Below are 10,888 nucleotides of genomic sequence, written 5' to 3'. Positions count from 1 at the left end.
TTTTACTGTATACACGGAAAGGGTATTTCAACAAGCAGTTATTATGGAAAGAAACAAAAATTACACACCAACGCATTCCCCTAGTGCAAATCCTTTCTTACGTTGAAATAAACACCTTTTTTTTTAAATTTGATGTACTTTACGTACTAGCTATAACCTAAGTTATAATTAAAATCTACATTTATCAGCTGTTACAATTAGACCTCGTTCTTCATTAACACATTGTTGCGGATAGTTGTTTCTGCTTTGGCCAATTCATCCTATTTTTTCACATGCTGTCCCACTTGATAGGGGTTCTTTTTATCATAAGATACACTCGGCCCTCGGGTTACGAAATTAATCCGTTCCGCCGCCATTTTCGTAACCCAGAAGGCTTCGTAAGCCGAGAAAGCCATTGGCGCTAATGGAGAAAAGCCGCGATTTGGTGCGAAATAGCGCCGAAAAGCACCAAAAGGTTATTCGTAACCCGGAATAACCTTCGTAACCCGGAAATATTTTTTATTTTTTATTTTTTTCGTAACCCGGAAATTTCGTATCCCGGCGCATTCGTATCCCGGGGTAAGAGTGTAGCCAGGTTTTTTAGTGCTGAATTTCTCAAAGCCTATCCATTTCTCGTAGTTCTTGTGTATCGTATATCCATTCTTCTACAGTTGGGGATTCTTATTTTTTTCCCATTTCTGGCTATTAGTATTCTAGCCGCAGTAATTAGATAGAATAGTATTCTCCAGTATATTTTTTTCTTTTTCTACCTTTAAATTAGATGTTATATTAAGCAAATATGGTTCAGGTGCCATTTTATATCGTATGGCAAACATTTTTTGAATTTTTAAGTGGATTTTTGCCCAGAAATCTCTTATCTTGTTGCAGGACCACCACATGCGGTAAAGAGTGCCCACCTCTTTTCTGCATCTCCAGCATTTCTGATCTAATGACTTATATATCTTTTTTAGTTTCTGTGGTGTTAAATACCACCTGTTTGAGGTTTTCATAAAGTTTTCTTTGGCGGGATACAAACCGCCGCTTTACGGCGGTCCCCCGCCGGCGCCATTTGCTCCGCGCGGGAGCCTCAGCAGCCAAACCGCGCGGCTCCCGCGCGGAGCAAAAAAGAAGCTCCATTTTGGAGCTTCTTTCCGCGGCGCACTGATGACGTCGCGAGGCGCCGCTGGCGCATTCGCAATGTCATAGGCGCCGCGACACGTCTGGACGCTATGCGTCAGTACGTAAAGATGGCGGCGCCCATGTGGAAGGGGCGCCGCCATCTTGTACGTATTGTATACGTACTAGGGTTAGGGGTGTGTGGAAGCACCGCCCCTTCCTAACCCTAGTATGTATACAATACGTACTATATGGCGGTTTGTATCCCGCCTTTGAGGTCTTGCGATGCGGTAACCCTAGTTGAGTTTTTCCAGGCCTTTTGCCAATCTTCATATGGAATTGGATGGCCTATGTCCCGAGCCCAACTTATCATGTTTTCTTTTATGGTTTCTTTTTCCATCATTCTGTCCATGAGGATTTTATATATTTTAGATACTTTTTTTAAAATCTGGTTTCCACCATATTTTGTCTAGTTTATTTGTGGCTTTTTCTAGGCCTATATTTTTTATACCTTCCTTAAATTTTTCTTTCATCTGCATGTATGAAAACCACTTTAGGTGTTTGCTTTCTTTTTCTAACTCTTCTCTCTGTTTCATTATAATTTCCCCGTCTTTATCTATTTTTGTTATGTCTTTATAGGTTAGCCATTTTTTTTTCTGCCGTTACCAAAAAATGCTTCTTGAGTTGAAACCCAAAGCGGTAGTTGGGTGTAAAATATTGTTTTGACTTTCTGCCATGTTGACAAGAGGGTGATCATTGAATTCCCTGGTTATTGGTTTATCATAACCAATGCATGCATGCCATCCCTTTTTTAATTCATAACCCTTTAATTCTAAGGTATCTGTCAGAGTTAGCACCCAGAATCCCAGACAATTAACCAGTCAGTTTGATTATATAATCAACAGCACTTTATTGATAGATCCAGAATCAGACATGTGCCTCACTCAGCTTCTTAGCTGAGACTAACCACACCTCCCCACAGACAAAGTAACAGAATTCCCCAAAGCCAAAATCCCCTCCCAAGCAGAAGCCCGCCAAGCAAAGCCCCTCCTGGTTCCCACAGAACTGAAACCACATTCCCCGCTCAGAGAGCCAGGCCCTCAAGGCCACCCGATAAGACACCTGGCCCTGCTATGCACTAGACATCACTATCTACATTCCTAACTGCAGCTAAAGCCCCATCATCCCCAACTACTATACCTCAACACTAAACACTATCTGGTAGAATACTAACAGGATTCTAACAGTATCCCTCATCTCTGATCCATTCTTGGATCCAAGTAGGGTTGCAGGCCCACGAATAGATTTTTAGATCTGGTACTGTATATCCCCCTCTTTCTTTACTGTCCTTCAAAACCTCCCACTTTATTCTCAGCTTATTACCTTCCCAAATGAATTTCTTAATTATTTCCGTCCATTCTGCATTTCTTGGTTCTTCTGTTATAATTGGTAGATTGATTAATAAAAACATAATTTTGGGGAGCGTTGCCATTTTAATAACCGCGATTCTTCCTAAGATTGAGAGGTTCAATTTGCTCCAGTTCATTAAATCGGTTTGAATTTCCTTCCAGATCTTCTTATAATTATTATCAAATACATCTCTGTTATTGTTTGTCAACCATATTCCCAAATATTTAATTTTATTTGCCATCTTACACCCGGATTTTTTGGTGAGAGTTTCTTCTTCTTTCCCTGTCATGTTTTTCATTAGTAACCATGTTTGTTTGTTTTTTTGTTTAATTCCTCTGTTTGGCAGTGAATAGCCTTCTTTCTTTCTTTCTTTTTGGCTTATTTTTTATTCAAGTTACAAAACAGAAGCAGTTGGTAAAGTCCACTCAAGGCAGGGATGGAAAAACAAGGCTGTTATAAAACTGGGAGCCGCTGTAACAGCAAAAGCAGTCCGCATAGAGAGGGAAGAATTAAGACACTCCTGGCATGGTCTGGCCAGCTATCAGCAAAGGAAAAAAAGGGGGAAAGAGAAAACAGGTTCCTACCCAAAGCTGCAACAGTTGCTGAGGCTAAGGGATCCGGCAAGGGAACAGAAGTCACCTGCTCCCAGTGGTGCTGTGCCATGGACAAACAGCCTGGATGAGTCAGGGCTTCCATGCTCAACACATACACACTTCATTCACTTCTTTTACTCAACGGGCAGGGGAAAGGCTGCCTCTACATAATCCATGACTCTTCTGCCATAGGAGACACATACAAATGCGGGCGGAGGGGGGGAGAAGAAGATAAAGAGCATGAGAGCCCTTGCAATTGCAGCCTCTGTGCTTCCCAACAGAAGCTAGCAAGTCTGAAATACTTGCAGCATTTCCTGGCTGCCTGAAATAGCTCTTGGTCCCTGTCTGTTCTGTTGTTGGATTGATTCCAAGGTCCAACATCATACTGAGAAAATCGAGAGGGGCAGGCTGACTTCATGAGCAGGTCCATTTGAGCCAGATAAATGGAGTCTTGCATCGTCCTCCCTGCCAGTCTCCTACACGGGCCGGCCAGCTCTTTCACAAGGGGCATTGTTCTTGCTACTTCATTGCTTGTTCTTGGACTGAAGACATATTCATTGGCATCTTTTAGCAGAAAGAAGGAATAAAAAAGATTCCCTTTGTCACTTTTCCTCCATCCTTTCTTCCTTTTTTCTAGAAGGATGGACAGGGTAAGAGCCTTGCAAAAACAGAGCAGAAGAAAAAGAAGAAAGAAGAGAAACAAGTTCTTGCAATCAGTGCAGAAAAGAAGGATGAGAAGGAGACAGAAAACACCAAGGACAAGCCAATACAGTGCTACCTCGGGTTACGAATTTAATTCGTTCCGCGGCGCCGTTCGTAACCCGATAAATTTCGCAACCCGAAAAAGGCGCTGGAAAGCCGCTAGCCGCCGCTAGCCGCTAGCCGCGGTTTGAATTTCGCGCCGAAACGCGCCGAAAGGAATTTCGTAACCCGAAAATCCTTTCGTTACCCGGAACAGTTTTTTTAAATTCAACTTTTTCGTACCCCGGAAATTTCGTAACGCGAGCATTTCGTATCCCGGGGTACCACTGTATAGCAAGTACAGCATGCCTGTTTAAATATTAAATTAGGACCCTGGCGATCAGGATTTCATTCCCTGATCAAACGTTAAAAAACCACTGGGTGACCTTGGGCAGGTCAAACATTGTCAGCCTCACAGGATTGCAATGGCAAACCCCATCTGAAGAAATTTGCCCAGAAGAACCTAAGACAGGTTTGCCTTTGCTTCTCCATTAGTCAAAAATGACCTGGAGACATGCCAGCACCACCAGCAGAAGCACTACAACAAGGCAATCAAATGCCCTCTTCCCCTCCTTTCTCTCAATGGTCAGATCCCTGATTTTGTCACATCCCTAATTTTGCTTTAGGACTAATCTGCCCAATTTTCTCCTTTCACAGGCCAAAGATGGTGAGGCCGAAGTTGGAGATCAAGGGAACCCACCACAGGGCCCTGTCTTCGTTACAGCTGAGAGCGAGCCATTAGGAATCGCAAAACAGGAGGAGGAAGAGGAGGAAGAGCTACTGGACAAGGAAACATTTGACATTGTAAGTTTACTGCCACTCCTAACATGCTGAAAGCGTGCAGAAAAGAGTATCCATTGAACTCTTCTCCAGCAGCACATTTTAGATGAACTGATTTTCCTCTTTCCTTAGCTGTCCAATGCAATAGGCAAGTTTCAAAAATTCTCCCACCTTCCCTCCCACCCTTCACTTTCACAAAGTTAATGTATAGCTTCTCCTCTCTGTTTGTTCCCCTCTTCAGTGCGAAGAGAAGATGGGGCCAGTCAGGAAGACCATACAAGATCTGGGCAACCCAGGCAAGGGGCGCTCGGTAGAAGAACTGGAGAATCTTATGCAGAGCTGCATACTGAAGATAGGCGACCACATCAGAGAGTGCCTGAAAGCTTATCCTAAGAAGCAGAAAACTATACTCTGGCGAAGGTAAGCCTCACTTACTTACCTGCCAGGCCTTTTGTCATGGAATCCAATGACACCAACCAACGAGCAGCAGGCTTACACTTAGACAAACTGAACTGCAGAGAGACCGAGTTTTTCCTCAGATGGGGAATCCTCTGATGAACGAGGCTATTCCACAGATACATCTACTAGAGAGGAACTCTTAGATGAAGGTTTTTTACAAACAGGCCCACGATTACGCAGAACTACACGAACAGGTCCTCGCAATCCCAAATACAATCAAAAAAGAAGGACAAGGGCCTAGTGGTAAATTTGTCCTCTTACAATTTGTCCCATGAAGAGCACTTGTTGTTAAATAAAGGACTTTCATTTGTACCCACCCCTAATTATAATTCTTTTCTAACCAGAATAGATATCTGATAGATAGTCATTAATATATCTTTGATTGTCAACTTTGTGTATTTAGAAGTATGGAACACACAATGTACTATATTATTCCGGTTATGAAATTAATATGCTGATGAAGACCTTGGTGAGTCGAAACGGCCACACAGGACTCCGGAGGTAGCCGTCCCATCTGAATTCTACTTATAAGGACCCTGCTACCAGCCAATATTATTAGTTCCAACTTCATGTTGATTTGTTCCAAGCATCATCCATCGTCATTGCTTTTTTGATTTTGGACTCTAATATTATGTTACAGCAGTAGAACCTCCTTCACTGCTAAAATCAGCAACATTGTGGACTTGGACTGTTACCACTTCACTCTTTAGATATATATTGGCTACTATTGATGTGTCTTGTAATTATGTATCTGGATATATATATCTTGTGAATAGACATAGTCTAGTTATTATACATATCTCTTGTTGTTCCCTTTTTGTTCAGTTCATGGAATCCAATGACCCTGACTGAAAACCCAAGTCAGCGCTATAGAAATGGAGCTTATTTGGCTCTTGGTGGCTTCCCTTATCATAACTGAGGCCCTCTTCCAGAACACCCCGTTCTACCATCATCAATCCTTTGGCAGCCATTACTTTCTATTTAGGATTGTTCTTCTAGGGGACTGACGCCTAAACCCTGGCCTTCCTGGTAATTTTGGACTGTGGCTCCCAGAAATATAGACCATTGATCAAGATGGCTGAGGCTTCTGGGAGCTGAAGTCCAGAATATCTGGAAGTTCCAGGTATGGGAACCACTGCTCTAAGGTCTGAGATTGCACGAGATTTTTTTGTCCATGGTCTGCTGTGTGAAATTGTGGCAAAGACTAAATTTGACGAGATGACCCGACTTCAGCTGGCCACACTCTGATATGGCAGCTCTATACTGCTAGCCATTCTTGACCAGTGATTCTCAGATTTTCATCCCTTCAATGTTTTGGACTTTAGCTCCCCAAACTCCTGACTGTTGCTCAAACTGACTAGTGATTCTGGGAGTTGAAGTCCAAAACACCCAGAGGACCAACATTTGGGAATTAGAGGTCTACACCAACTTCATAGAAGTTTCGGGGTTAGAAGGCTGAATTGTTGGCCCAGGGGCCCTTGCAGGGCTACACCTCCCAGATTGCCCTGAAATACCACCGACCAACAGGGCGGGGGGGGGGGTTGGCAGACCTTCAGGTGGCCCTAGCTGTTTTAGGGTCAGGAGAGGGCGATTTTTCTGAACAGAAACGTACCTGGAATATTTGTTGTCGAATGGCTGCTCAGCAGTCAGCACAAAGTGAAAATATCATTCATTTGATTTCCCAGGAACCTATGGGTGTTTGTATCAAAATTGGTTAAATTTGATCCGATGAGCTTGTACAGGATTTACAAAAAGGCACGCATGAAGCGGACCAAGGAGGAGGAGGTGAGATTGAAAATCAGAACATGGGAGGGACATATGTTAACGGTCATGGGGATGTTTTTCGGTGAATGGAAACAATAGGGGTTTCTGAAGTTTAAAGGACCATCCCCAGTGCTTTCCTTGCATTGGGTGTTGTGCCTTTGACAGATGCTCTGGAATTCAGATTAGAACTTAGAGTGAATTTACTGCCCTGCAGATATGGGGAGGGGGAATATAGGGAAACCACAGCCCTCCATTCTTAGGCTTCCCTCAGGTAGCTCTGTCAGTAGCCAGTAGCCTTTTTGGCCAGTTTGCTCTCAAGTTTGCTACTAACCTCTCCCTTTCTCCCCTCTTTTGCTCTTAATAGGAAGGGAAACAGAAGGAGGAGCTTGTGTCCTTTCAGTCAGAGCCTTCTGGGACCAGCCAGGATTCTGTGGTTCCTCAGATACCTCATGGTCCTCCTCAGAAGGTCCACCAGCCTCCGCCTCCTCCTCCTTCTTCTCCCCAGATGCATGGATACCAACGCCGCAAATCCAACCACCCAAACGAAAGATACTTTAGTCGTGCAGGTAAGAGTCCAGGCAGAAGCTGACACACACACAGCACCTTCCATTATTTCTCAGTAATGAAGTCAGATATCCAAAGAGAGGGAATTTCACATTGAGAGAGGCACAGAAAAGAAGTCCCTTTCCAAAGTACTGGTTCTGGAATAAAAACTGGAGAGAGCTCCTCTTCCTTTAATGCTTTTGAAGAAGAAGATATTTCAACTGGCCCTCCCAGTGTATGTCACTAAAATGTGTTGCCAGCTTACACTTTGTAAACTGCTCAGAGAGTGCTTAAGGGCATTGAGAAACAGTATGGAAATGTACTTGCTATTGTTGTTGTGGCATGGCTGTTAAAGTGGTGTGAAACTGCTTCAATTCTGAAGTGGGGATATACCCTTTGGATGTCATTACCAGGAAGAAATAACTGAATTTGTGTGTAGCCATCCATTGATGTCTAATTTTATAACTGATGCTTCATAAGATTAAAAACAATCTCAGCAACATGATAAAAATGCAATTGCCTGTTTGATGCATCATGCAAGCTACCCATAAAACAGCATGGCAATTTTATGTTACCTAAGCATCCCTACAGGAGATTGCCCTTACTGATGTATTCTGGCAGAAATCCCCTTTACAGCTCAGGCAGAACCCCAAAACTTGCATGCATTCTTGTTCAGGAAAAAAGTAACAGCCAAAATACTCAACTCCTGGCTGTCTTGCAGAAGAGACTGAGCCCTTTCCCTGACTCCTTCCTTTCTTGGCAGAGCGAGGCAGGTGGCAGCGGGACCATAAGTCCAGCTATGGTGGCGACACGAACCACGTCTAGGGTGCATAACGGCACCATCGATACGGCCAACCCTGATGTAAGAAGAATTAAATTTAGAGGAAAAGGAAGATAAAGTCTCAATTAAACTATGAAGCATGTGCTGATCCATATGTTATATGTAGGTTTTATATAAACAACTTTATGTGTGTATATAGGTAGATAGATTTTAATACAAGTAACGACTGTTCTGTTTTTATTTAAGACCTCTGGAAAAATAATAAAATATTAATTTAAAAAAATCTTGGCTGTAATGGGGAAACATCAGCTAGTTCGGTAGCCTAAAGAAATAGAAATAAATAAACAGTACTTAATATTGATTTATATTTAGGACAACATTTTGCCAATGTCCTAGCAGTTTCTGATCTCAATATGTTGTTTAGAGAGTAAGTATGTTGTTTAGAGAGTTATTCAATTTAGTAAATTTAGAAATTATTAAAATTCCTAGACTGTAAAACAACTGTAATTTGTATTCATCTGTATTAAAATGGAAGGCGGACATTTTCACAAATCTGCTCGCTATCTTGTCCTTATTTTTCTTTGGTTTCTTGTTGTCTTTTAGGATGTTTATTTATTTACATATTTATTTGGAGATCAGTAAAAGGGAGTTGCACACTGTAGTTATGATGAGTTCTGTTTTAGATCTTTGCTGGACAGAATTGGTTTTGGGTATCTGAACATTTACAGCTGGCTGTTTTCAAGCTCTTCATGGCAGAAAGATTGCAAAGTACTTCAATCACAAGCCACCCCCTCTTGCCTTAGATGTGATCTGTAAAATGCATCAATAAGCCAAACACACACACACACACACACACACACACACACACACAAAACACGGGTTCCATTATCCATACAGAGTGCAAAGGGATCTTGTAGCAGCTTTGAGGCTAACTGAAAGAAAGACACTGGTAGCATGAGCTTTTGTAGACTTGAGTCTCTTTCTTCAGAAGCAGATGTTGACTCAAATCTATGAAAGCTGATCTTACTGGCTTCTGTCTTTTAGTTAATCTCAAAGGTGCTCCAGGATCCCTTTGCACACTGAATTTCCCAAATAACAGGGCAGTCCCTTTGAATTTCCTATACAGAGTGGCAGTGCTCTGAGGGACTGTCCAATCTGTAAAATTACCTCTCCACATTTAAACACAGGACACAACCAGGCTATGTATTGTGCATGTTTCTCAGAGTGAGAAATGTGGAAGATGATGAAAGAGCAAGTCCTTTGATACCAGATTCTTTTAAAAAGTGTTTGTGGAAGATCCTAAAATCTGACAGTTTAATCCAATCCTGTGCTTGTCTGATCATCTGGACCTCAAGCATTTGCTTGGCCACGTACATTGCTGAGTGATGTTACATGGGCTTTTCCCTCTTACGGTTAGCATAAGTCTGAAAGTCTTCCGTTATCATTATTTTAAAGACATTTACAAAATGGACCTTCCGTGAATTGTTCTCTTGCTTGCTTGCTTTCTCCAACTGGTATTCAGTTAGATACTCAAGACCTTTCTATCCTAAGCCTTTGGGAACTGATTGTTAACAAGAGAAGGGGTTTTATAGTGCTGGATCTGCTGGATCGTTTTAAAGTATGTTTTTAAAGAGGACCTCAGAGGCTTCCAGGCTTCCAGTGCTATCGAGAGTGCTCAGTAAGCCTTGAATAAGGTCAGGATATAGTATTTTCTGACAATACCAGTTTCGGATATTTTTAGTAGGGCAGTGGGTAAGGAGCAGTACTCGATACAGTGGACTGAGTGGGCCCCTCAGTGTAAGGACTAGATCCCACATTGGGGATGCCTCTTTACCCTAAAGGCACCAGATCCTATCTGACCTTGGAAGCTACCTATGGTCAGTCCTGGTTAGTACTTGGGTGGAGACTGTCAATGAATACCAGGTGCTGTAGGCTCTATTTCAGAATAGGTGCAATGGCCACACTAGCTGTAACTGTGCAAAAACACGCCTGGTCACTGCTGAAACCTGGGCATCCAGCTCAGGGAGTACTTCCAAAGTGACGATAGAGCAGTGGGGAAATGTTGTCATTTTCGTTGTGTGCCTTCAAGTCGTTTCTCGCTTATGATGACCCTCAGGCGACCTTATCTTGGGGTTTTCTTGGCAAGATTTGTTCAGAGGAGCTTTGCCATTTACCATCCACTGAGGTGGAGAGAGTGTGACTTGCCCAAGGTCACCCAGTGGGTTTCACGCCAGACCAGGGAATCCAACCCTGGTCTCCAGAGTCATAGTCTGGCACTCAAACCACTCTGCCGTACTGGCTCCCAATAAGTGTTCCGAAAAGGGTAATGTAGACATTGGGATCTTGTATGTGTGTGACATGAAAGGCCTACTTTTCCATTACTAGGCCATGTGGCACCCAAGGGGGCTCACAAAAAGAATTGGCTAAAAACAATGAAATTTTAATATGCAATTGAAATCATCCCAGTCAAACAAAATCGTATTGGATCTGATGGGGAAGTGGATGCGTGCAAAGTGTTTGTTTGTTTGAATTCCATGGAGAAAATTGAGAATTTTTGCCCACTGCTTTGTGAAGGCATCACTTTATACAAGATGGACCACTGGATCTAACCTGATAATGAAAGTAGAAACCTGATCTCTCTCCCTTATTATAATCAATAGTGAAAGATATCAATAATCACCAAAAGGAATTCAAACCAATTGCTAGCACCTGTAGGGGTAAA

The 10,888-nt window shown here is 42.6% G+C and overlaps 1 protein-coding gene across 1 annotated transcript; it reads left to right on the top strand.

The window, feature by feature from the left end:
• The first annotated feature begins 2,656 nt into the window (after window positions 1–2,656).
• LOC149318929 (ATP-dependent chromatin remodeler CHD2-like) lies at window positions 2,657–8,564 on the top strand. The gene is made up of 5 exons (XM_089510701.1): window positions 2,657–4,643; window positions 4,861–5,321; window positions 6,764–6,863; window positions 7,207–7,408; window positions 8,149–8,564. Exons 3-5 carry the CDS (start codon window positions 6,807–6,809, stop codon window positions 8,208–8,210), a joined length of 321 nt encoding a protein of 106 aa, XP_089366827.1. The 5' UTR covers window positions 2,657–4,643; window positions 4,861–5,321; window positions 6,764–6,806; the 3' UTR covers window positions 8,211–8,564.
• The last annotated feature ends 2,324 nt before the right edge of the window (window positions 8,565–10,888 follow it).

Source organism: Sceloporus occidentalis, unplaced genomic scaffold (assembly GCF_023333645.1).
Source record: "Sceloporus occidentalis isolate IW3139 unplaced genomic scaffold, rSceOcc1.0.p SCAF_2, whole genome shotgun sequence".
Lineage (NCBI taxonomy): Eukaryota > Metazoa > Chordata > Lepidosauria > Squamata > Phrynosomatidae > Sceloporus > Sceloporus occidentalis.
Note: the sequence above shows the minus strand (reverse complement) of the source record. Positions and strands in the feature narration are given on the sequence as shown.

Excerpts from the sequence above, each read along its gene's own strand:
- LOC149318929 (XM_089510701.1), top strand. The coding sequence starts at position 6,807 with ATGAGCTTGTACAGGATTTACAAAAAGGCACGCATGAAGCGGACCAAG. Across the intron at positions 6,864-7,206 it reads AGCGGACCAAGGAGGAGGAG|GAAGGGAAACAGAAGGAGGA; the intron begins GTGAGATTGAAA and ends TGCTCTTAATAG. Across the intron at positions 7,409-8,148 it reads AAGATACTTTAGTCGTGCAG|AGCGAGGCAGGTGGCAGCGG; the intron begins GTAAGAGTCCAG and ends CTTTCTTGGCAG.